At 39.7% G+C, this 24,992-nt stretch overlaps 1 protein-coding gene across 20 annotated transcripts in view; it reads right to left on the bottom strand.

Annotated features, from left to right (window-relative positions):
- Positions 1–24,992, bottom strand: part of ABLIM2 (actin binding LIM protein family member 2) — a 145,520-nt gene that overhangs the window by 10,498 nt on the left and 110,030 nt on the right. For 11 of the 20 annotated variants that reach the window (XM_074587483.1, XM_074587489.1, XM_074587484.1 and 8 more), the window contains 8 exons: positions 20,290–20,391; positions 19,021–19,074; positions 14,311–14,363; positions 13,532–13,679; positions 7,975–8,033; positions 5,580–5,634; positions 4,356–4,420; positions 4,098–4,178 (listed from right to left, as the gene is read on the bottom strand). In XM_074587483.1, coding sequence (XP_074443584.1) covers positions 4,098–4,178; positions 4,356–4,420; positions 5,580–5,634; positions 7,975–8,033; positions 13,532–13,679; positions 14,311–14,363; positions 19,021–19,074; positions 20,290–20,391 — 617 coding nt within the window. The remainder of the gene's footprint in view (positions 1–4,097; positions 4,179–4,355; positions 4,421–5,579; positions 5,635–7,974; positions 8,034–13,531; positions 13,680–14,310; positions 14,364–19,020; positions 19,075–20,289; positions 20,392–24,992) is intronic. The other 9 variants (XR_012587036.1, XR_012587037.1, XR_012587040.1 and 6 more) reach the window with 2 other exon arrangements.

The following is a 24,992-nucleotide window of genomic DNA, read 5'->3' as shown; positions in this document are numbered from 1 at the left end:
TGATCCTTTCAATACAAAATGTTCCAAGATAGAACAAATTATGCATTTTTTTTTTACAAATGCTATTGCAGCAAAGGTAGCTTAGAATCCTATTTTGTTATCCAACCTAAGCAAATAAGAGACCTATGGACGCCTTCAAAGCAGGGCCAACTTTAAAATTAGACCACATCCCTCAGGGGATGTCCAGCGAATTTTGCCTGCCTCCAGGGATGGAGACTCCACAGCCTCTTGGGCAACCTGTTCCAGTGCACTGTCCTCCCTGTGAGGAACTTGTCCCTTACGTCTAATTGTAATTTCCCTTCCTGCAACTTCTGACTGCTTCCTCTTGGCCTTCCAGTGCCTACTTCTGAGAAGGCTATGTTTTCCTCTATAACCCCTTTACTGCAAAGGTGCGCTGCTGACTCATGTTCAGCTCATTTTCCAACAGTTACATTTCTGCAGAGCTGCTCCCCCCATCTTGTGCTGCTGAATGGTGTTATTCTGTCACAAGTGCAGGAATCTGGATTTACCTTCATTGAACTTCATGAAGTACCTGTCAACCCATTCCCCCAGCCTGGCCAGGTCCCTCTGCTCACCAGAGCATCACCTGCTCTCCTCCCCAGTTTGTGTCATCTGCAGACATGGTGAGGGCGCAATTCCTCATCTTCACCCAGACTGTATGACCCCAGTCCTGTCCCACTGCTTTGTTGTTCTGTTCGTTATCTGAATTAACTTGTTCTTCACCATTTCCCATTAGAATAGCTCACAGGAATGCTCCTCTGTTCATCTAACATTAGAATAAACAGCTCTGTGGTATAGAGGAACTTCTAAAAAAGCCTCCTGAGCCAAATCCTTATCTAGTGTAAATTCAGCCTGTACTAAATGAAGATCCAGGCTATTCATTCAAAAGTCAGAGTGACAGTAACGTATTTAAAAATCAGCAGGTCATTTATTATAACTAGTTCTCAATGCTGCATGTCTTACTTCACTGTTGGCATAAACATCTCCTGGAGAAGCACAAGAACTGGGCTACTTCTACCTCACTGCTGAGTTAGAACAAGCAAACAAAAACATGCCGAGTGTTTCTGCGCTTAGATATATGTGCTTTTGAAGAAAGAATTCCTATTATTTGAACGCATTTATTACCAGTTGAGCCTTCCTAATCTCTAGATACTTCTTAGGCTTAGAAAAATATGCATTTTTACAAGAAAATATTTTCTATAATCCTTAAAATAAATTTCTTACACAACAGCGTAATCTTAAAAATACTCACAATGGGAGCAAAGTTAGGAAAATACTACCACCCATTAAAACCCCACCCTCCTGCGATCCTTGACCACTAGCCGAGGCCTTCGTTACAGCCTCCCTTAATTTGACTGAAGGAGCTAATACCATTTAGTTGAGTTCACTTTCCATGACAGAAGCATTCAATATAGGAGACTTCCCTTGTAAGAGGGAATCAGAGACAAACAACAGTGCCTTTTCCATGACATTTATGCCAGATCATTCAAAGTTCATAACAAACTGTTTCACAAACAGGAGCCTGCTTCAAGTCAACTTGCAAGAGGGCTGTTAAATAAAGCTAGCTCATGCAGACTTATTCAACTTATTACTCTTAAGTAGACTAGGAAATCAGAAACATGACGTGTGAGATAGTCTAATCATACTGGACATGGTAAGACTGCTTTCAGGTTTGATAGCTGATATAAAACACAATGGCTCTAGGTCTCCTTCCAGTGACACCACCTGTATCTTGCCCACAGCCATCACAGCCAGGAGCTCCCGCTGATTTGCGGCAGCGAGAGCAAGGTGAGGCTTCAGTTCACTAAACTCATCGTAACAAAACCGGAATATTAGAACATGGATTTTTTTCTTAAAAGATTTTCCATGATTAATCAATCTACAGCTTGGATAATGCATGGGCTCAGCAGTGCTATTACCTTCACCACTTCTGTAGGCACAATCCAGCCCTTTCAAGAGTGACACTTGCTGTGCAGGACGAAAACACGAGACCAGCCGGCAACCCATTCTGCTCACAGAGGACACTTGCTTCCTAGACATCTGTGAGCATCGAACCACACCCTCTAGTGAATGTGAAATGGAGCTCGAGAAAAGGTGAAATCTAACCTTAAAAACCTGCTTCCAGTATTGCTTCCCAAAAGCTTGAAGATAACAAAATATGCTAAGCGGGTCCTCTACTAACAGATGGTGGGTATGTCTAACCCTGGTCTGCTCCTGTGGAAACCAATAAACTCCCGTAGTCCTGGGCTCTTGGAGCCTGGGTCTCACCCAAGCCTGAAATCTGCTGAATGCACAAGTCAGCAACTAAGTTACAATCTTCTTCTTCTGCCACAAGAGGAAATAACGACAAACTGCTTTTCTATGCAAAGGCACTTATTTCCAGCAACTCTGTAATGCAGAAGGAAGGGTCAGGGAGGAGGGGAAGAGGCCGGCAGGGAAGGCAACAGTTTGTGCCTGTCAACTCTGCATATGGTTTGAATGTGTACATGAGCTGCTGCCTCTGTTTCTCCAGTAGTTGTAATCCTGCTAATTTAATTGTTTAAAAACCGACCAATCCCTAATGAATGTAAGATGGTCTCCAAAGGAGTCCTTCCTGCAGACACGTGCGTTTAACACAGTGCAACAATCAGCAGGGTCAGCCTGGTCCCCTTATCACTTTCCTGGTGCGGGTTCGAAGCAGATCTCGTTTATTGTTCTTTTTGCAAACCTCTGTGAGATCTTTGAAGCGGTCGGGCTCCTTGAGGCACCAGGCACCGGGCTGCACCTGGTGCCAGGCAGACCCAGCAATTCCTCTGTTAAACAAACAGCGATCCCAGCTGAGGACAGCGTATGAGTTACGGATAATGGCAGCCAGGACAGGCACGATCCATCCAAAGCAAACTATACGTTGCCTTAAAAAAAGCAATTTGGAGATGCATTTGCTATTCAGACGAGCCTGATGTGTTTAAACAAAGACTCTATTCTTTAATACACACACACACGCATGTATGTATATACATGAAAGAATCCTTTAGAGGATGTGTCCAGATGAGTATCCCTCCAACTCCCTGCTCCTTATTCTGGAATCATTATTCTTTTTATTATTGCTACCATGCCTTGCTATACCCTAGGCTTGAAACAGCACACATTTGAGGCTCTTTTTTCCCTACAATCAAATCAATACCACTTGCTGGGTAATCAGGCGACAAGCACATTTAAGTATTTAAGAACATAGCATCATTTCCAAAATATACTTCACGTATAAGAAGTTGGTAAATTTTTATTTTTTTTAAATAAGGAACTTCCTGCTACTTCAGTTTTTCTTCTTTTTTTTTTACTTTAATATTAAAGTTTCTTTCTTCTTTTCTTGTCACATCATGAAGTTAAAAACATGATAAATTTATTTAAATATAAATCTTCCCCAGAGTCCAATATTGTTAATCACATAATTTTTATTGAACTCTCTCTTCTTCTGAATAGGAATTTACGCAAAGATACATTAGTTTAATAATTTAGGTGAGTCTTTATTCAATCCTGTCATTAATCACTCAAAAAAACCCAACCTCATGAATTTCACTTGAACACTGACTTCAGGATTTGGCCTTTGGAAACTAAGCTTTCCTTTACAATAAATTATATCTGCATTTCTCCAGCTTATACTACTACTCCTTGAGAGAGGTGGACGCTACAGCAAACCTGTAGCACAGTGATCATGGATCGCACAGACAAAGCATAGGTTGAATAAGGCAATGGACCAGAAACACAGGCCCATACATTTGCAGGATAAATGGAGATTTTTTTATAATACTCGGGTTATTCTAGGAGGGTGTCTTTTATAGGAATTAAAAAAACAAGTTTACAGGCACCCCATTCTATAATCATGGGGTTCATCAGTATCTTTGTAAAACACCATTTGGTCAGACATTTGCCAGGCTTTTGGCTACTCTTTTTTAGTTAAACTGCCTACATACTAGTGTTTTGAAATAAAATATAATATGTAATGTTATTCCTCTCTTCTCTCTATTCTTTTGTTGCTATTACTTGGGCACAGGAATATCTACGATGGTAAAGAAAGAGGACAAAGACTTGCAAAGCCATCAAGTAAATATCATTCCTACCTCCAGCCTGGTCCTGTCCACATCCTTAGGCAATTTCACACGAACTCGGTTTGTTACAATAAGTGTTTTATAAGGATAAATCTGTTAAAGAGACAAGAGCATGTGAACTCCAGCCAAATCTGATTCTGATGCGTGGAAATGACAGTGCGGGGAACTTACTAATTTAAATGGTACATACTTGCATCCTGATTTGACATATATTTCACTGGGACAAAAATTAACAAAATAAAATTAAAAAAAAAAAGGAACACATGTAACCTTGCTAGGAAGTGCTGAATCTGATTGTTCTTCCAGTGTTGGAAAAGCCCGTCTTACCTTGTATTCTGCAAGAGAACGAGAACAGGTTCACAGTTTAGAATTTAGAGGCTTCCTTTGGAGTAACTGCAATGAACATCTGGGTACATCAGCATTTTGTTATGCTACTACATTTCTCTCTTCTCAATAGTTGTTGTTGAACTGCACGCATAGTAAACATTTCACCCCCGTGCTCTGAATGCCTATAACACCGTCCATTACCGAAGCAATAGTCCTTGAAACCAAAGGCTTATTACAGAAAATTCATCTCCCGATGCCATTGGGTTACACAGTGTCTGGCAAAATTGGGAATTTCTTTTTACAGGGGGCATTCGTGCAGAGTTAAGTCAGTCTGTCATCCCAAAGTCCTGCCCTTACTGTTCTTTACTGAAAATAGTTAAAATATATGGATTATTACAGGCATGTCAGTTTGGGAACATATATGAAAATCATTGAGTTAATACAATATTCCAAGATGCCAACATCCTGCACTTGGGCTGACTGCAGTAGGAATAACAACAGTGAAGAAAAGATCGTTTGGGGATGTGGGGAAAATGACTCCTGGATCTAAACTAGCACAAGAGTATTGTAGTTAGGTCAGTATATGACTATACATGATATGACCACCACAAGGTCATCTGTTCACAACGATGACTAAATACAACCAGGATAGCTGGTATGTTTTCATAGACCTTTTTATGGTCTGAAATGAAATTAGAGATAAGTCTACCTTTCAAAATCTGTACTTTAAACTATTCAAACACAGAGACAAAGATTTGTATCAACACAGAGGCATGAAGTGAAGCATTAGAGTAAGGTTTTTAAAACAAGATTAAGTGTCTTGGAAACAAAATCCTGCTCTTCCCCATGAGTAGATGCATGCTCCTAAATTGCTTCCTCTCTTTGATATGAAACCACCACCACCACCACAGAGGCTGTTGCCACATGTTGAGGACACTGAGATTGACTCAGCCTAGTTGCACCACTTTATGATGCAGACTTCAGTCAGGCCTTTATGTTCAGTTAGATAAAAAGAAGATTCACTGTGAAAACATGACGCTGAGCTGGGCCTCTGTCTAGTCATTATTATGTGAAGCTCTGAGAATAGTAACCTTTATGGCAACATATTAATGAGCATCCTCAAAGGAAGAAAACATGAAGTGGAGTGGAAATGATATTGCAATGTACCTTTCATCCCCCAGCTCGCCTCCTGGTCCGTTTCATATTGGCCCATATTTTCAGGCTGAAAGAGAAAAAAAAGAAATGTAGCAGCAAAATACACCACAAAACCACACTGTACATTGTTGAGAGGAAAAAAAAAAATCAGCTGGTACCACACAACCGAAATACAGATCCTCGTGAGAGAGAAAGAGGAATAAGTCTCATTGGAACCTGACCTAATTGCTCACAGCAGGCATCCCAAATGCTCACAACACCCATCAACCTACGATTACAGAGATGGAGTTCTGTCTGTAGAAGAGGATGGAGTGCCTGGGTCCTTGGAGGCACTGCAGGTGCAGCTTGCTGCCTACGCTGTGAACTTCTACAGACCAGTGAAAGCTGGCACTTGGATGTCACTCAGAGAGGCAACTGCACTGTCATGTCAACACACCCCACCTCTAAGCCCTTTGGACATTTTTGAGCTCTGATTCCTCACAGCTTTCAATGAGACAGAAAGGTGTCAGAAAGCCACCAGCCACCCCCATTTGAAGACCTGGCAGTAAGGTAAGACTGAGATTGTCACATGCCTTTCCCTGTGATGCAGATATCTTACTGCCATTGTCACAAATCACTTATGCTGCACTGAAACTTGCCTCTTTCTGCTTTTGGCTTCACAATGCTGATGCCACTGAGAGCGGGAGAACTGTACATATGTGCCATCGCTTTGTTTGACCTACTGTCTTTTTCCTTTGCTGGCCAACGCTATGATGAAAAACATTACAGGAGATCACTAAAGCACTATTATATGATTTTTTTCCCCTGAGTCTCATTTTTGCCTGTTAAGGTATCAACGGTGTGCACAGCTATGCTGACAATAACCTGCAAGGCTCCTTATTGTTTGGTTTTGGTTTATTTTGTTATGCAGCAGTGAGATGGCTGATTAAAAATAACAAACCACAAAAGCCGGTATGAACCTGCAATCCAAAGAGCGGACACCCATTCTGAGAAGAATTTTGGCCTCAAGGATTTGACCATGAGCAACCTTTTCAACTTTCCTACAGTTTTCAGATGGGAGGTTGGACCCTTTAGGTGGGACAAATGCTGCCATCTGCTGCTTTCATGTTACATTGCAGGGCTTCAGCTGATGGAGCTTGCTCCACTGCTGATGGAGTTTGGCTTGGCCTCATCCGTGTGAAGCCCGCTGATGGCTTTGGTGCCTCACCAGTGCAGAGGCTGGGCGCAGGTCTGTCGCTCGCTCGCTTCAGGTTACTGGTAACCATTACTCTGAGAAGTCAGAAAAAAGCTTTTGACTCAGAGGCAGGGACAGGTTTATCTAGAGCCTTTCAAATTCCTAAATCTCATTCGATCAAGTTGCCAGTGTCACTGGTTCCTTCAGAGAGGAATTCAAGCATCCAGGTATTGAAGCAACGCAGGCACAATTATTCTTGTAATATTAACTCAAAGGGATGAAGGTTTCAGGAGCTACTGAAAAATTCATTTAGCTACCCTCTGACAGTTGTTTTCTTGTAGCTCCTTCCCCAGTGATAAGAGCCAAACTGCAGGTCATTGGAAGTTTAATCCCGCTCATGTACTTTTGCAGCTTTTACATCTTCCTTTGGAGAAAGGAGGGTATTTGAACAAGGTCCTGTCCATGTAATTTAGACACAAATCAATCTTCAAAATGTAAGTGCATATGCACCTATGTATTGCCAATTTGTCACCATAATGAGTTTGTACCTAAAAATACAAGCCATGAACTGAGAACCCATAACACTAGATGCCAGAGAGACACCACAGTGTCAAAGATGCTTTTTTCCTAAAGACTTAAAAAAACTATAAAAAAGGATTAGAAAAAGAATGCCTAGTCTGATCTGTTCATAATTTTGTTATGCATTTTGCTTTCTAGATTGCTGCCTGCCATTCTCTCTGTATCGCTCTCTCCCCGCCTTAGAAGTACAATGACTCTATGCGTGTATATATATATATATATACACACACAAACACACACATACTAAAAAAACCAGAACAGATGGTTCAAGAAATGCAATGGATGTGGGCTGCTCCACCTTTGCTCTAAGATCATTACTTGCCTAATTAGGCCTAACCCACTCTATCATTAATTCAAGCTATACTGTGATCTATTAATATGTGCAGCCTGTACACTTTTGGACTGCTGTTTCTTTTGGGAGGAGAATCAAGATTCCTAATGCTTATGTTGCACACAATTAAAAGGAGAAGCCTCAGTCTGTCTTACTCTTGCAGACAGACAAACTGTAACCCACACAGGGTATGAATCTGTCAGACAAGGCTGGCAGCCAAAACATCTTTGAATTGTTATTACTGTGTAGATTTTCAGCTACTTACTAAGCTGCCTATTTATGATACACTCTTGGCTGGAGAATGCATTTAAATGTATACCTACCTGATGTAAGCCATTCTTTCCGTAGCCAGGTAGAGAAGCTGATTTAGAATATGGAAATCCTGTAAAAGATATAATATACAGCTATTTTTTTTTGTAAATCCTTTACAGCCTACTAAAACACAGAATTCAAGAAACCATCCAGAAACTGAAAGTACAAGATCAATATGTACATTCTATTAATGAGATGAAATATAACTGAGCAATGCTCACATCTTCTCCATATGTAGTGTACATGAAAATGTACATGTGAATGTCTATAAGTAACAGCATGCCAGGATGCAATCACCTTACCAGGCATGACACGAAGAAAGTTTTGGGACTCATATTATGGAAGCCTTATGCAGCTTCGTGATGCAAAGCAGATTTGAGAGCTTGTGAAATCTCTGTCCTCCAACTTGGTGTTTAGCCATGACTTGAAAATGGGATTAAAGGTACCATCATTTTAGAGTTACATCACTTCTGATCATGGTCTATGTGGTCTGGTTTTGGTTTTGTTTCTTAAAAAAAGAAGGTCTGGTATCCTACCACTTAAAAAAACCCACAACTTTTTTTTTTTTTTTTTCTTTCTTTAAAACTTCTTCTACTGCTTCAAGTGGAAACAAGCACAACTGAAGATATGGCAATGGATAAAGTAAATCACTGAGTGTAGAAACACTCAAGGGAAAGAGAGTTTAAGATAGGCAAAATTGGCAAAGTGGTGTCACCGTGAACAAACTGGATGTAATATGGTGATGAAACTCTGCAGTCACTATGAAACAACCGAAGAGCCTTATTTTTAATATCGACAGTCTAATAAGAAAGTCTGGAAGTTCCTTTTGTCGATGAAAGGACAAAAAGTGCTTCAGATTAGTTTTTGGTTAATAAAAATAATGCTATATAGAAGTGACAAGCTGAATCAGTTTAAATTAAATAGAAGATGAAAAAACACATGTGTAATAAACATTCTTGATTCCAGTACAGGAAGCTTTGATAATTTGATGCAAAGAGTTACAGAAGTCAGTTAGCTCAAAGAACTGAATGTACAATGCTTCTTTCTGTCAAAAATGTTAGCAATCTGTGTCCAACAGGGAATGCAGGAAAGGACTCCAGACCCCACTGGATTAATAAATACCCTAAGGAGATGATTAAGAATAAGCATACAGAAAGAAAAAAGAAAAGATGGATCAGCAAAGAGCTCACGATGTGCTGAGATAAAGTGAGAACTGCCAGAAGTCAAGCTGAGTTAAACACTGAAAATGATATTAAAACAAATAGCAAAAGGTTCTCCAGCTATCCAAATAAAAAGAGAACAAGGAAAGAAGAAATGGGATCACGGGGAGTTACGCTATGTCAGTAAAGAGCAGAGGTGAAAGGTAACCTAGGTAGGGCTCCAACACTGAAGGAATACTTCACCTCTGATTTTAGGAACAAAAGGTAGAGTACTGAGCAAGGAGGGAAAGCTCACGAAATGAGGGTATGCCAATGAATCACAGTTGTGACGGAAACATAATTCAAAGCATTTATGTACTTAAACAAGGAGTGCTAAGCTCATATTGAATCACAAGTCCAATACCCCTTATCATTGGAGAACAACAACTATACTTCTTATATTTAATAGGGGAAATAGATAATGAGGAGCCACCAGTTTGCTACCAACAGAAACCTTAAGGAAAGACTGAACAAAAACATCAAAGTAAACATAAAATTAATTATATTCACATAGATTTTAATTGGTTTGACATAAGTTGAAGACACACTGCCAGACTTTCTTGGTAGCTTTCTTTGTTAAGAGAAATTACTTCGGCACAACATAAATTTTATTGGATCTCATCTAATGTGATATCATTACAGTGTTTGGTATTTGGCTGCACATGAAATATTTAATTTGCATTTAGCAAATCTGGAGAAGATGGAGTTTATCAAAGGAACTGTAGGCTCAGTAAGAAAATAATGAAATGTAAAAAACGGGTAGTGAGAACTGAGCAGAGCTGACAGAGAAAAGTGTCATCATGGACTGGTGTCGAGTTGAAATTGCCTCTTGTTTTCACTAATAATCTGAACACCAAAAATAGTAACGGGCTAATAAGCTTCCAAGTCTAAACAAAGTTATAAAGCACTGCCAGTATAGAAGAGGATTGGGGTATCATAAAGAACTGGGATAACCTTGAACATCAGAGTAATAGAAATGGGATAAAATGTAATAATTCATAGGAAAAGTCATGCACTTGGGGACTAACAAATACCCCAAACTTCTACTATTTAAACTGAGAGCTCATAATTTGGAAATGACAGGGCAGGAGACAGGCTTAGATATACAGCTCAATCACAAGATGACCTTGAGTTGCTAATATAAGTTTAAAAAAAAGCACAAGTTGGATATGTCTGTCCTGATACATACAAGATACAGAAATAATAGTATTTTCAGGCAGTGACAGAAGATCCTGGAGGAATCCTTTGTGCTGTTCTTGTTCATCAGTGTTCAAGTGGGTTAAATTAACTCCACCAGACCAGTGGCCTACAGGATAACTGGGGCATTGAAAGCTCATCGCAGGAAAGAAGGCTTGATAAACTTGACTTATTTAAGCTAGTAAAATAAAGATGATCTATAAAAGCAAGAGAATTTTTAGAAACACAATCAACCACCATCTGAGAATTGGTATAAACTATGAGCAGAACTTTTGTTTTCATCCCCGCAGGGGCTTTCCATGTCTGATACAGGGATGTAGTGATGAATACTGAATTAGATGGGTCACTTAGCTATTCCAGTTTGGAAACTAGAAACTTATCGTTGCTTGTTATTGGAATGGCAGTGACACCAGAGGGCAAGGAGTATAATACCTGCAAGACAGAACGAATGTATCTGCAACAAAACTATCACCTCTGCTCCTGCCTGGAAAAAGATGCTGGTGCTGAACATCAGTGTGGAGTTCCATTTCTTGGCCTCCTGGCTACAAAGAAGATGGGCGAGACACTTTTTTTTCTATCACCAAATAATACTACACAGTTACCAAGGAAAAATGCACTAAGGTAAAGACCAGTTTGAAAACAAACCCAATTCACTTCAGCACGTAGCAGCTGCCTCCCAGGCTGCCAGGACTAAGCCACATCTGCGGGCACAAGCGACATCGTGCGGCCGGCTGGAAAAAATCCAGGAGGCAAATAAAGCCAGAATAGCCCAAAACAAGCTAGCAAGACCCACTGACTCCCGTGGGAACTGTATTTCAGTTAGCTTTTGTTTCCCATGAACTTAGTTGCAAAGTTAAATACTTTTTAATTTTCTGCTTTTTTTTTTTTAATATAAAATAAAAATAGGACACTGAAAGCCAACAACCACATACCGCTCGTTATCACATCCAACTGCAGTTGTACTGTTATAGTAAATTTTCTGGAGTAACTGACCAAGATAAAGCAATCTTTCCTTCTAAGTAGGCACTATCTGAACAATTACTCTCTGCATGGATATGGTTCCTGCTTTTTCCAGTATGACATTCAGTCTACCCTGGATATTCTGAGCTTGCCCCTCAGCACACCAGAGACACATGAACAGCAAGGGTTACACACCTTGCTAGGTATCTGCTTTCCTAAATATTTGACACTTAAATTTATGAATTACGGTAAATGATTAACTATTAAACATCTACATATACAGAAACAAGACACATTGGCACAGGTGGATGTAAGGAGATGCAAGCTCCACTCTAGATACAGCAGGCCTGTAAAAAAAAGCCTCATACTGATGTGCTTCGTTGTTAGATGCATTCTTCTGGGCATATAGCTAACATCATGTGGCTAAACATCTTCTAGAGCAAAATAACCCTTTCTCTGGTTTGCTCAGAGGCTGGACAGATGAACACAGGGCTGTTTGCACAGTATGTTTGGACACATCACCAGAGACTCATGGTCTGATGCCTGCTAACTTCCTCCACTCTGCATATAACCCCTTGGCACTGAACCTATACCTGAAAAGTTCGTTTTCTCTGATACTCACTGACTAAGCTACAGAGATGGGGCTGAATGTCGGAGTTCTCAACCGTAAGTGCAAGAGGCAAAGAAGCTACTCTTCCGTGGCCAATGGGACATGTGACAGACTACAAATATTCAGAACTAAATAGGGAAACACTGAGTAGAGAAGGAATTACTTAGTGTGTCCTTGGATATTAAAACAGTCAGATGACTGAATAAAACCATAAAGAAAGGAAAAAAAAAAGCGTAAATGTCAGGAAAAGAAAACTTCCTCAATGTCATTTCTGTGCAGCTGCAAATTGAGTAACAGGGCCAACTTTCATGAGGGACAGAGAAACACTGACAAAAGCAATGGAAAATGAACTACACAACCTATATTGCACTGGCACAGAGGTGATATCGACCCTGACAGAGGCATGAACCATCTTTTGCATTTCTAGTTTTAATTGCTCCATAATAAAAAAAACATAAAAGAAATGCTGGTATAGAAGACTGACAGGTATAGCAATATTCTCATGAAAAAAACTGACACCTTATGTTGTTCTTTTATGACAGTTCTCGTTGTGCAACATACTTCTCCCTACTTAAAATTTGCACGCAAGGACTATTCACTAAATACATATGTAGAGATGCATTGTATCAACTCCAGAAAGCTTCCAAAAATACCCAACATGCGCATTACGATGGAAGGTTTAGGTGTTCATTTCTGGGCAGTGACTTATGGATGTTCGGTGTGTGAGCTGGTCAGACTCAGTTTCCCCTGCACAGAGAATCCTACAATATGCTTCATGTACATGTATGCAATGTCTGGTGAGGACTAAGGAATCAAATCCCCTCAAGTTAGACCACTGAGACTGATGATCGAAAATAATTGTTCCTCTTTATCTTGTTACAGCCTTGTGACAGACTTTGTAGCATCTGTTTTTCCTCTTCCTCACATAGCTAAGCCATAATTTCCTTAATATAAGTTGATGGAGCCAGCTATCACATTACCAAAATGCCCACAAGACTGACATCCTAGCCCTGCCGCCAGACATGCCTCGCATTGGATGCATTCTTTTGGAAAACTGCTTCCCCAACTCGTTTACCCCAGATGACCTGCTACTACTGTATGGTGTGAAGTGGAGGAGGCAGGGAGCGAAATGGCCCAGTTATCTGTTAAAATTAATTTAGCCTATTTTTTGTCAATTATGTAATCTAAAAGTAAAATTCAGACTCAATTCTGATAATCATCTCCCTCACCTCCTGACTTGCTGAGGTGTGGAGTAAGAAATGTGTAGAACATGCTTTTGGTATTGACAGCAAACATGGACATATGGTCTTCAGTCTAGTACTTAGCAACAAAATTATCCCATTATTCCACCTGGTTGCTCAATGGCTTATATATCTGGAAGATTTCTGTGAACTTATAGGTATAACTGTGAGAAAGAATAAAAAAGTGTCTATTCCAAATTAATCTACGGAGCAAAGTGTTCTTTATGCTTTATCATGATACAGAAGAAATGTCTCCACTAATATTCAAAACAGGTAGTTTGTATCAAGGAGCAATTAGCACAAATCAACCATCTGCCTGACACTACCATCCCGCCTACTGAAAACGGGTAGCAGTACTCACGGGAGTAGCCGGCAGTCATGCCCTCCTGCACCCTCGGGAAGTTTTCTCTGTCGGTTCCGGCAGTAAGAGACAGGGACCGGGTGTCTGAATCCGGGGAATTAGTTCTGGTGTCCATATCCCCTTTCAGAATAAGCCAACTGGTCTTTAGCTGGAGAGAGTAAAAGCCCGCTATAGGATTCAGAATTCAACATCTCAATGCAGTTCTCCTACTTCACCTGTCTGGGAAGTCTTGTGAACCGACTGGGTTTTTATGCTTATTGCAACTTGCACCATCCTTTATCAAATGATAAAAGTTGACTATATTGTGGGACTCCCTGTTAGATGCCACAGCTTCCAAAAACTTTTAACTCACAGGTGGGTTGAGGATAGTTTCTCTGTTAATTGAGTTGCCCACTGCCCCCCACTTGAGAAGATGCCCTATGCAATTTTCTTAGAATTAATCTTCCGTGAACATTTTTCTTGTATGTTAATATGCACACTAAGTAAAAGTCCACAGGCTGAACTGAATCACCAATGTATATATTGAGACTGAGTGAAAATCCCTGAGCTTATTGCTCTTAATCTCAATATCCCTATTCCTTTCTTTCCTGTAGAATGTAGATTCTAAACCCTCTGTGTGAGAGATTTAACTTTTCTATATCTTCTTGGAAAGACCTAAAAGTAGTAATTATTATTTCAGTTATATAGAAAGAATACCTTTACGTATGAACAGGTTTTAAAAAACAGTTGCTTCAAGAAAGATCAATAGACTACCCCCTTTTGTGCTTTCTGATCATTACCTTCTTACTGTCCTGATCCAAGCTTCCATCCTCCCCTTCTGATCTTCTTGCGGCTGGAAGATTAATTTTAAAAATTAGAACAGATTACATTTTTTTTGTCGTCTGTTTTGACTGTGGTTATGTTCCAAATATTTTTAAGACAGGAAAAAGAAACAACCAAAAAACCCAAAACAGCTGGTCAGAAAATTCAATGTGTAGAGCTATGGTTTCACAGAGTTACCTAAAATCACTTTGAAATTGGTTACAGTAATACCCATCCTTCAGACACACAGTGAATTTACAGAATCTATTCTTGCTGGACTTTGAATCTATCTTTTTAGGAAGTAACTATGTTTGGGGAATTGCTGATATTTTACTGTTGGTTTATTTTCTTCTAGCTTTCCAACTTGCTGGGAAGAAAAACTCAAAACTGACATCTTAAAAGCTATTCATTAGATGGTTCACAACCATCAAATGGTGTTTTCCTTGTCTTTTATGTTCCACACACTGAGTTACACCTCAGAATCTTACAGAAATATTTTGTTCTGGATTTCACAGCATTTCAGATGAAGTCCCAAAATTTGAGTCCTACTTGCCTTTGTATTGCTCTGTGCTGTTTGGGGAGAGTTTAATGGCACAAAACTGGAGTAATGCAATGATCTAGCACAATTTTAAGTCCATGAGAAGTCATCATAACAAGGGGTTTGTCTGCAATGCCTGAGTACAAGGGCAACACAAGAGCCCCATGCAACACAATGCAGTCAGAAAACATATTTATTAATAATAAAAATAGTATGGTAATACAAAAGTTAAGGCTCAGATTAGACTCTCGGAGACAGAGGTGAGGAGGAGATCAAGTTGTGCTGTTAGAAGTGCTGCAACGCTCCCAGCAAAGTTGGGAACAACTCTGCCATCTCCATTCCCCCGTCCAGCGTGTTTGCAGAGGACCTGCCCTGCATCTAAACTACAACGGGCAAAAGGCCCCCACCACTAGCATTTCAGCGCTATTCAGTTTTATTTTCTGGTGCCATTACACAGCTCCCATGCAGACCTTAACTGGTTTTGTTGAGGAGGTGATACTTGACAAATTGCAGTAAGGAAAAAAATGTATGGGTTAGAGGTGAAAATCTGTAACTGTAGAGGGTGGAGTTTTTTTCTCAATTTAATGTGGCAAAACAAAACTGGGCCATAAAATAAAAGTAGCATTATGAAAAAACTCAAGGTTTTTACAGTTAGCTAACAGCATCCTGACAAGGGCATTTTCCCAAGATGGCAAGCTGCTTCTCTAAGAAAGAAATAGAAAGAAATATCCATATATGACAGATGAAGAATAAAGTCTCTGCATTGCAAGAAAGATTTAATCCTGGCTCACTGATATTTAGGGAGCACACCCTAAAACACCAGTCAACATGTTGTTCCAGGTTACATGTATGGATCTTGCTCTCACTAAATCAGAAATCCATATAGAGATTCTGATGTGTTTTTGGAAATTGTTTTTGTTTCAAGATGTTGACATTTTCAAAGGATAACAAACCAAGTTTAATCCAAAGCATTATTCAACCAACAGGGGCCATGAAGACTGGCCCCTTGCGAGTTCCTGAGAGTGCTTCTACAACACATGGTTGGCAGAGAAATCCAAGTGGCCTGAATTTCATCAGTACTGAGCATTAGCTTCACTGCTACAAGGGATACCCAGTTCTGCTGTGAACCCCAATGTTTCACATGGATCAGTGCTAATACTGCAGAAGAGCAAACCTCTTCTTTTTTTTTTTAAGCTTTGAACTATGTTAAACTATTTCTGAAACATGAACACGCACACACACACGAACAGCCACAGAGGCTCCCGCACTCTTCACTTTCCGACCCCAGCTCTCAGCCTGATCTCTCGTATGTCCCATTCTTCCACCACCTTTTTTCATTCTGCAGTTGGGTGTTTATAATAGAAACACAGAGCTGTAGCTACAGCAAATCTGTTGGGCACTGCTGTAACTGAAACCTTTTAAAGCCAAATGTTCTGGAAGAGCTTCTTGCCCTTTTTGTTTTAAAGAACATTTTTGTGCTTGTTTGTTCAAACTTGGTCTCTTCAATGAAGGAATGTTCTCTGGCTCCTTTTCATCATGTACCAGTTCAGTGTCCCGTTAGCTCGAGGAGCTGAATCATCAGCTGCTCATGTGTCCGTGCTTTAGCCGCTGGGAGTTCTTCCACAATAAAATATAAATTTTATTTATTCGTTTATTTATTTATTGGAAGGAAAGTTCATTGATTTTTTTCTGGTTTTGAGTTAGAGAAAATAATGGTTTGCTCTTCAGTAGGAAAATGAGCATGTATTTTCAACACAACTTTTCAGAACACCTATAATCTATAAAAGAAAGTTTAAAACATATATTCTTGTTAACCCATAGAGATTGCTGACTCAATAATTTAATTCTCTGCTCACTCCAGTGATTACAAGGAACAACTCCATAGAGCAGTGCAAAACTGACATAAACCAGACTTCAGCTGCATATCTGAAGGATGGAAAACTGATATAAAAATGCCTGGCCTGGAACAGAAAAAAAGCTGCTGCTTAGAATCATCTTTGCAAACCAAAAATATCTGTAACATTAAATGACGCAGCCAAGATACGGGACATCAGAGCCATATCATCAGCTTGCGTAAATCAGTGAAGCTATGCTGATTTACACCAGATGACTGTAACTTTGCATTTGTTCATGATCTTTCCAAAGACCACTGTAACACTCAACCTTTTCCTCTGACAGTAGCTTTTTTTGCTCAGCCTGAGTATTTGCCTCAAATGATTTGTATATCTAAAGACAAGAAGGAATTAGAGAGCCTGAGCAGACTATAAGGTTGGCAGATTACATTAAATCAAGCACTAAACCAAACAGATACTATCTCTTTGCCTTAGGGGTAACATTAGTTTGTCCAAGATTAGGATATTGTGAGCAGAAAACGTACATCAAAGACCAACACCTAAAAGTGCACTGAAACGTCAGCGAGTCTGACTTTGCTCAAAACCATACCCAGAAAACCACAGAGGTTACCTAACTCTGGATGATTTGAATGCGCAGTTACTTTAGCGTGAAGCACCAGTCACTGCGAACGTGCACAGGCTGACTCACTCAGTTGGGAGACATCAGTTGACAATTTTCTTTCTCCAATTACTGTATCAGATCCAAACTAGAACTTCATCCAAAACAGAAATAACTTGTTTTCCGTGAAAGACAGTAAAAAATTATTAACTACATAAACGCAACCTTTTTAAAACTATGTTAATTGGGTATTATAAAATGAGTTAAAGCCTCCTGTTACCACAAAACAAAAATACGCAAAATGTATTTTCCTTGTTATGACCCTGAAGCCAGTGATGTATCTGCAGTTCCCTAACCTTTCACTCACAGGAAGTTTTCAGCTATCAGCTAAAGCCAGGGAGAACAGACACATGGAGCTTTCTCACTCTCACATACAACATGGGAGGTCACCTCTGTGCAGACAGTGCTGCAGAAGGTAAGAGGATGGGAGGAGTTGCTCCAACAGAGACACAGCTGGCAGGCACAGACTGGACCAGCCCTTGCCATGAAGAGTGGCACAGCTTTGCTCTCCCATCTGCATCCCCAAAGATACAAGCTTTCATCCCCAAAGTGCCGTAGCTACTGCTCACTTTGTGATAAACATCTCTCATGTTTATTTTATTCTCTCATTCATTCCCAAGATGGGGAGTAATCATTATTAAAATACAATTTTTGGTTTGGGGCAGATTTATGTTACTTATTTTATTATTGTCCTTTGCTTCTGAGTACAGGAGTACCCCAGTCATGACTCTTAATCAGAAGTGTACTTCTGCACTTCTCAGGCACCCTATTACAGCAGAATCCATACATATTTGATTCAAAGAGCAACAATGGAATTCAGTTTAGAAAAAAGAATTCTGTATTACTAAGCCTGTACCATAAACCAAGATCATTGTCAAACATCACTGAGAACACAGTAGGAACTGACACCAATATGGAAATTCCATTGATGTTAATCAGTGAGATATACAGCAAAAATAATAAGAGAAGAATGCAGACTTCGTATTTCTATTTTTTACATTTACTAGAGTCTTAAGTCAGATCCTCAGTGGTCTAAAACATCGCGTATTTCTTTCTGTTCTTTAGAAACTCAGACAACAATTTTGTTGCTGGGTTTACCAAAGTTTTTCCAATCATATCTTGCCAACGTTATCAGCTACTGAATTTGCTCCTCACTGCCATGGTGTGATCACATTTGTTCCTGATATTTTACATCTTGAACAACTCGCAGATGAAAAATAGGTATTTCATACACACCACTTATCAATGAACATTTTTTTCCCCAGCAATGTAGAAGTCAGAATTATTTACAAAAACTAGATACACCAAGACACGGTCTGAAAAGAGAAGAACAACTTCCTACAGTTACATGTTTTATATCATTCCATAAATAAGAAAATTGCTTACAAGTTACTATCAGCTCTGAATTACCAAGACAAATCAAAATATCATTATCCCGGTTTTAGAGAACTTACTGAATCCTTGGATATCATCTTATATAAAATGCTATTTAATTTTCACATTACTTTTTTTCCTTTTCTATTTGAGATTGTGGGGACATAATGAAATGTGAAGGCTACAGCAAACTAATTCAGAAGTCAATAGCATTTCTTTACAAGGACATGTAGAGAAAAGTGCCACGGAGAAAAGCAGACTGTACCATGCTGTTTGTAGATAGGAGGTTTCCTATAGATGTTATCTTTTACGCCAGTGTCTGAGAAAAAGGAAAGAGAAAGGAAAGAACAAGAGTAAGCAAGCAGTTCAGACCATGCTGCTCTTGTCTCCTCTCAACAACACTAAAAATGCAAACACTTCAGCAAAGACTACGCATTCACTCAGTGGCTTGTCATTCACTCGTTATTACAAGAGAATGAAGCCTTACCCACCATCTTTATACATTTAAAACATTGGCTATGCCTACCTCTGCAGTATAATCACCCGTAAGTCCCTCAAAATGCTTTAGGACACCTTGAATGGCATTCATTTGCTGAAACATAGGTGGTTACGTCTGCACTACTAATGTATACTTCATGGACAACAAAGAAACTGGCTACACTCAGTACTTAAAATCCATATACAGGCACAGCAGACTATAATCACACTTGAAAGGAGACTTTCTCCATTAATTATGAAGAAAATGTACATGTTCAGATATAGATGCTTATACTGGAAATGCCCAATATTCTTATAGGAAATTCTATAGTTTGTCTTAATTTTGAATTGTATAGCTAACCCGGCTTTCCAGGAATTTTTTGAAAGCCCCCAGAGGCACAGTCTAGGGTTCCCATATCATGTTGTACGGACAACAGATTTACTTAGTACCGCAGACTTCAGCAGATACAACTCCTAATTACCGTGTGTTTATAGAAGCATTAACCCCAGAAGCTAAACATAAATGAACTATTCCATTGAACAAGTAGATGTGCTTAGCAGTCAAAAAGCTAACAGTGTGGACATAAATTTAATGTGCTCGTTGACTGAATGTGAACTTGAAAACAGTATAGTACACGTGCAAAGACGCAACCACAGTGAGCCTCCTGGAGGTCTAAGGTCTACCAGCTATTTTTAAAGTCTATGGATAAGGAAAAAACCAAAACCCCAAACCCCTTCAGCCTTCCCTCCTGCACACAAATTTGACAGACGTGTGAAGCAATGGCACTATAAATAACTGTATCTTTGTCGGCTCGATAGCATTCATCACTGTCTGCCTCCTCCAATGCATTTTTTTATGTACGTAAGCACACAGCTCTCTAACTCCTTCATTTCTGAGACCAAGTTAAACTGTTAACAGATTTTCACTTATCAAACGTTTTCTTCTCTTGCAGTTCGAAGTTCACAAATCAACGCAAAAATAAAATAAAATTACATTCAGAAGAGAATAAACAGGTGCCAGCAATCGAAGATCAAAAGCTAAGCAGTGAATGCCTACCTGGAATATGGAAATGCCTAGGAGCCTGCTGATAGACAGAAGGTGAAGATTTGCTGTCTGAGTACATGGATAAGCTTGGAGTGCTCCGACCACTTTCACTGCCTCCAAGGGGAAGAGCAAAGAAAGCAGATAAAAGAAAAAATGGAAAGCAAAGTAGAGTATTTCAAGCGTAAAAGCTTGTTCAGAATGACTTGTTAATCCAACAATTTTAAATATATGGTTTTTGTAAAACCCATTATTTTTCAGCACAGTGTATTGGCTCAAGTCTCCAAACATCTCATCAGTAATGAATATCTGATATATAATATCAGATTAAACTGCCCCACTTTGAATCTAACGCTTCTCTTTTAACAACACTTTAATGAAGAAAATAAAAGGATAATAACATCCACAATCTTGTAATGTATTTTGCATAGCCATAACGGAATAATCTCTCAATCACGTTTTTGAAAAGTTTAATGCTATGGTTTATAGTCTGCCCCTGAAACCAGTAATGAAATCATTCAGTACTTTTCAAATTATCTCAAAGCAGGACTAGGCCAAAAAACAAATGTTATGGTTAAGTCAAATATTCCTGCATACATCAGCGACAAAAACAGATGTTGAAATTTGGTTCTTAATTGCAAACTTTTCCCACAGGTAACATGCCACAGCATATTTATGCAAACAAAGTTGGATTATCAAGTCATGAATCTATAATGCCATAGTCACTTCACCAAATTTCAAGATATACATAGACTGATCCATATTCGTTTTGTCAAATGCTCAGTAGGTGCCATTCATTTCCTCTTAGCTAATTTCCCCGAAGCACACTCTATGGCATTATAGTGCTGCTTGGCAAACAAAAAAGTAAAGCTCTACTTTTTTGGGACTTGTAAAATCCATATAATTTACAGCACTGTTAAGCAACTGGAAGCCAAACATGACATTTATTCTTACACAAAATGGTTGTTAATTCGCTGTTATTGTTTTAGTGTGGATGGAGCACAAATTTAATGGCTAGTAACGATGAAATTACAGCAAGTTTTTTTGGGGGTAAAGAAAGTGCAGCAGCTCGGAGCACTAGACCTGTAACTGAGTTCTGCCTTCAGGGAGGGGAAGTTTTATAACCATAAAACTACTGGATTACCATAACTGCCTAGGCCATGCCCATGGAGGTGGCCTCTGCTGAACCCATGCCTCTCTTGACAAGCAGTGGACGCGTGGTTATCGGTCTGTCACCAAAGCCAGCCTTGACACGCACCACTGAAATCAACTGGGTAGCGCCACTGAGTTCGACAGGAGGAAAAGCAAGCCAGAAGAGGTCAGAAGAGCGTGCTGCGTATCTCATGACAATTCTAAATTCGTTCTAAACTTTGTGTCTGTTATTTTCATAGTTGGTGCAAAATTAAAACTCGAAAGGTATTCAGACATTACCACTGTGTACTCAATAATAGTGATTTCTTGTTGAAAAAAAAAAAAAGAGGTAATCAGAGCAGTTGAGAAAGTGAAATTACAACTGCACATGCTGTTAGCCTATGGCCCTTCCAAAAAGTAAGGGAAGGATTATGGCATTACTAAAAGCATGGTGCGTCACCACCAGCTACCAGTCAAGTTGTCCTCAGACAAGGAACCACGCTGTTACTCAGTTTCTTGATTCCTGCTTTGTCTTTGGAAGGAAAGAAACGGTGACAGGTTTTCACTGCACGTTTGTTAATTCCCTCTTTCTTTGCTGCTTGCTGCCCAGATGCTTGGCCACCCCTACAAAGTGGAAGAAGCCTCACTGTCACTCCAACTTTGAATGCAAAGAGCAGTGATAGACACTTATTTAAGTAAGGTCCTTTAAAACTCCAAGAACCTTAAAAAATCTTCATCCCAAAGTGATGTCACTTTTGGAATTTTTTAACTTAAAAGAAAAGGAAAGTTGTCAGGTGACTTTCACAGTGTATCAATTCCTGATTTGCTTAAAATTAGTGTATTATTAAAACCTCATATTCATATATGACTGGCATGAATAATTACTTCACTGAGCAGTGATCCCAAGATGCTGGCATTGTACATACATAGAGAGTCATTCTTGAGGGACAGGGATAGAGTGTCAGCGGGGAATCGGGAGGAAGTACTGATTGAGAGGAATCAGTTGTAGGAGAACAGGATGCAAGCACAAGTACCAGGGGACAGAAAATCCATGAACTGCTCAATGCAAGGATCACCTCGGTGGAGCGATTTGCAAAGCCATCCCCTCTAACTTGCTCGAAAGGGAAGAATTAAGGATGAAACGAGGGAAAAAGTTCTTCTTGCAGCCCACTCATACAAGCTGATGCTCATTTAAATTGTATTTATAACTCTGCCATTGATCTGGACAAACACAAAAAAGCAGCTGCATTTTACATTTTGCATACAAAATTTATGTAGTTAACCATAAAGCAAACTAAAGACCAATGTAGAAATTTCATGTGTAGGAACTCCAGTCAGTCATTTAATCTAGCCTGTAAAAAAAAAAAAAAAAATCTCTAAAATGAAACTTTGCCAAGAATTTGTCTCTTTCAAGGTTTGCCTGGTATACATTGAAGAACTTCAAACAAGGTCTCAGGGAAAATAAAACTACCCGAGAGAGATATTTTTCAAACTTCTGGTTTTGTCTTTTGCCACAAGGAGCTGCAGGCTGTGATCTGCTCTACTGGTCAGTGCAGACTGAAAAACCAGAATCATGAATTCTTCCCTGGATTTTGTTTAACTTGGAAAGAATCTGGAAAGGTTTGCTTTGAACTTGAGTGTCAACCACAAAAACTTCCTTGTGTCTTTTGGCTGCTGAGAGGGTAGGCTGCTCTTTTAACCTTGTGTGCATGGAGCCAACTGACCAGAGCTCAGACCATGCTCCCTTTTCAAGGGATTGTCAGGAAAAGTATCATATTGTTTATACCTCCTTCCTAGTCAGCTTTCATCTTATCTGGGAGGATGGGAGATTTGATAACAAGTTACAGTAAGAGCTGTCTGAGTTGAGGATTGAACAACAAACAGATACCACTGGCCTAATGAGGGAGATGTCAGAGCCTACTCCTGAAACTGGATCCTTTAGTATCTCTGCACATGGTACATTAAAGTTTTTTTGAAGTTTGATGACTAATTCTTTTCAAGCTTTCAAAGCCAAATGAAACGGGCTTTGGAAGCTGTGCTCCTGCACTAGAAAGGCAAGATACTTTCCACCACATTTTAGTAAGCATTTTTTCAGTAGGGCTCAGCACAGCCTGTACGCTCACTGACTCCATCACCTCAAGAGGAAGAGTTACACCAAGCGTTGGTACTTGGAATATCACACCCTGTGATTCGCAAGGGCACAAACTGTGAAGCTTTCTCAAAGTGAGGTTGCACAGGATTTATTTTGAAGAGACATTTGCAAGACAAAAAAAAAAATCCTTAAAAGAGCACAACCAAATCATTTGTCTGCATGATAAAGAATAGCTCATCCTATTACATTTCATGGGAGATAGACTAGAGTACACTGAAGAAAGAACAGGAACTCAGTAATCATATTTTTCACTGGAAAAATGATGAACCATGTAATTCTCAGAAAGAATATGATGCAAACCCAGTAAAGTCAAAAGGAAGATTCTGCCTGTTTTAATTTCCCTAGGGTAGTAACATTTGTGTCTCCTGAAAGCTTGAAGAAATATTTTTAATGACAATTGTGGAGTGCTGTTCTTACAAAGATAATAAGCTAGCATTATTAAGCAGTGTTTTATTTTGGGATTTAATCAAAATTTTTTAAATGAGCGTGACTTCACTTTTTTAAAACTGAAGTGGCAACGTTAACCTTGGTCTGGATACAAAGGAACTATTTCTACAATCCTACTCTCCCCACGCTAACCACTTTGAAGAGAAAAAAACAGCACACTGACGCCCTCAAAAGGCTTCTCGAGATAAGGAAAAAATACGGTCTGCAACTCAGAGAAAAGCATTCAGAGAACGTGAAGAGGATGGGGGCAAATCTTCTGACTCCTTTCGGACTGAGATGTTAACTCGGTGTAAAACAGCGGATAATCCATACAACCTCTGCAGGGCTCAGGATTACCTACACAGGGAAAGTATAAACAGGCTTGCCTGCCTCACAGGAGCGCTGTGAGGGACTGTAAGCTACCGCTTGCAAAATATTTTAGCTCCTTGATAAAAAGAGCTGCAGACTTGCAAAACATTATAATTTTGATCACACTACTAAAATAATTGTTTGGGCACAAGGAGCCGCCACTTGAGGACTTCTTCCCCCAAACAGCAGCACAAAGTAATCGCTGCTGCTCTGAGCAAGAGCGGGGAGCACCAAACAGAAACTCATTTTACCAGGAATGCTGCTAAGCAACTGCAGGCGGGCTTTCGAGTAAGAGCTTTCCATACAGTGATATCGTGCACTGCAGCACACTGAAGAGGTTTTTCTTACTCAGTACATCAGGCTGGATGATATCACCCAAATTCAGAGGGCAGATCAAAAAATTGTTCACGCGGCGCCTCAGGGAATACCAGGGCGTGTGCCAGCCTCCCAAGAAACGTTCCCACCACCCAGGGTGTGGGGAAGGAGTTTTGCAGGTAGATTTTAAAATGGCAACAATCAGTTTAATCTCATCAGTTTTTTCTTCCGAAATTTTCTCTCAGGGATCACATTTGGGAGACTCGAGCCTGATTCTGTTCCTGCTTATATCAGTGAAATTCAGTTGACTTTGGGCAGAACTGTT

This window comes from Larus michahellis, chromosome 5, assembly GCF_964199755.1.
Source record: "Larus michahellis chromosome 5, bLarMic1.1, whole genome shotgun sequence".
NCBI lineage: Eukaryota > Metazoa > Chordata > Aves > Charadriiformes > Laridae > Larus > Larus michahellis.
Note: the sequence above shows the minus strand (reverse complement) of the source record. Positions and strands in the feature narration are given on the sequence as shown.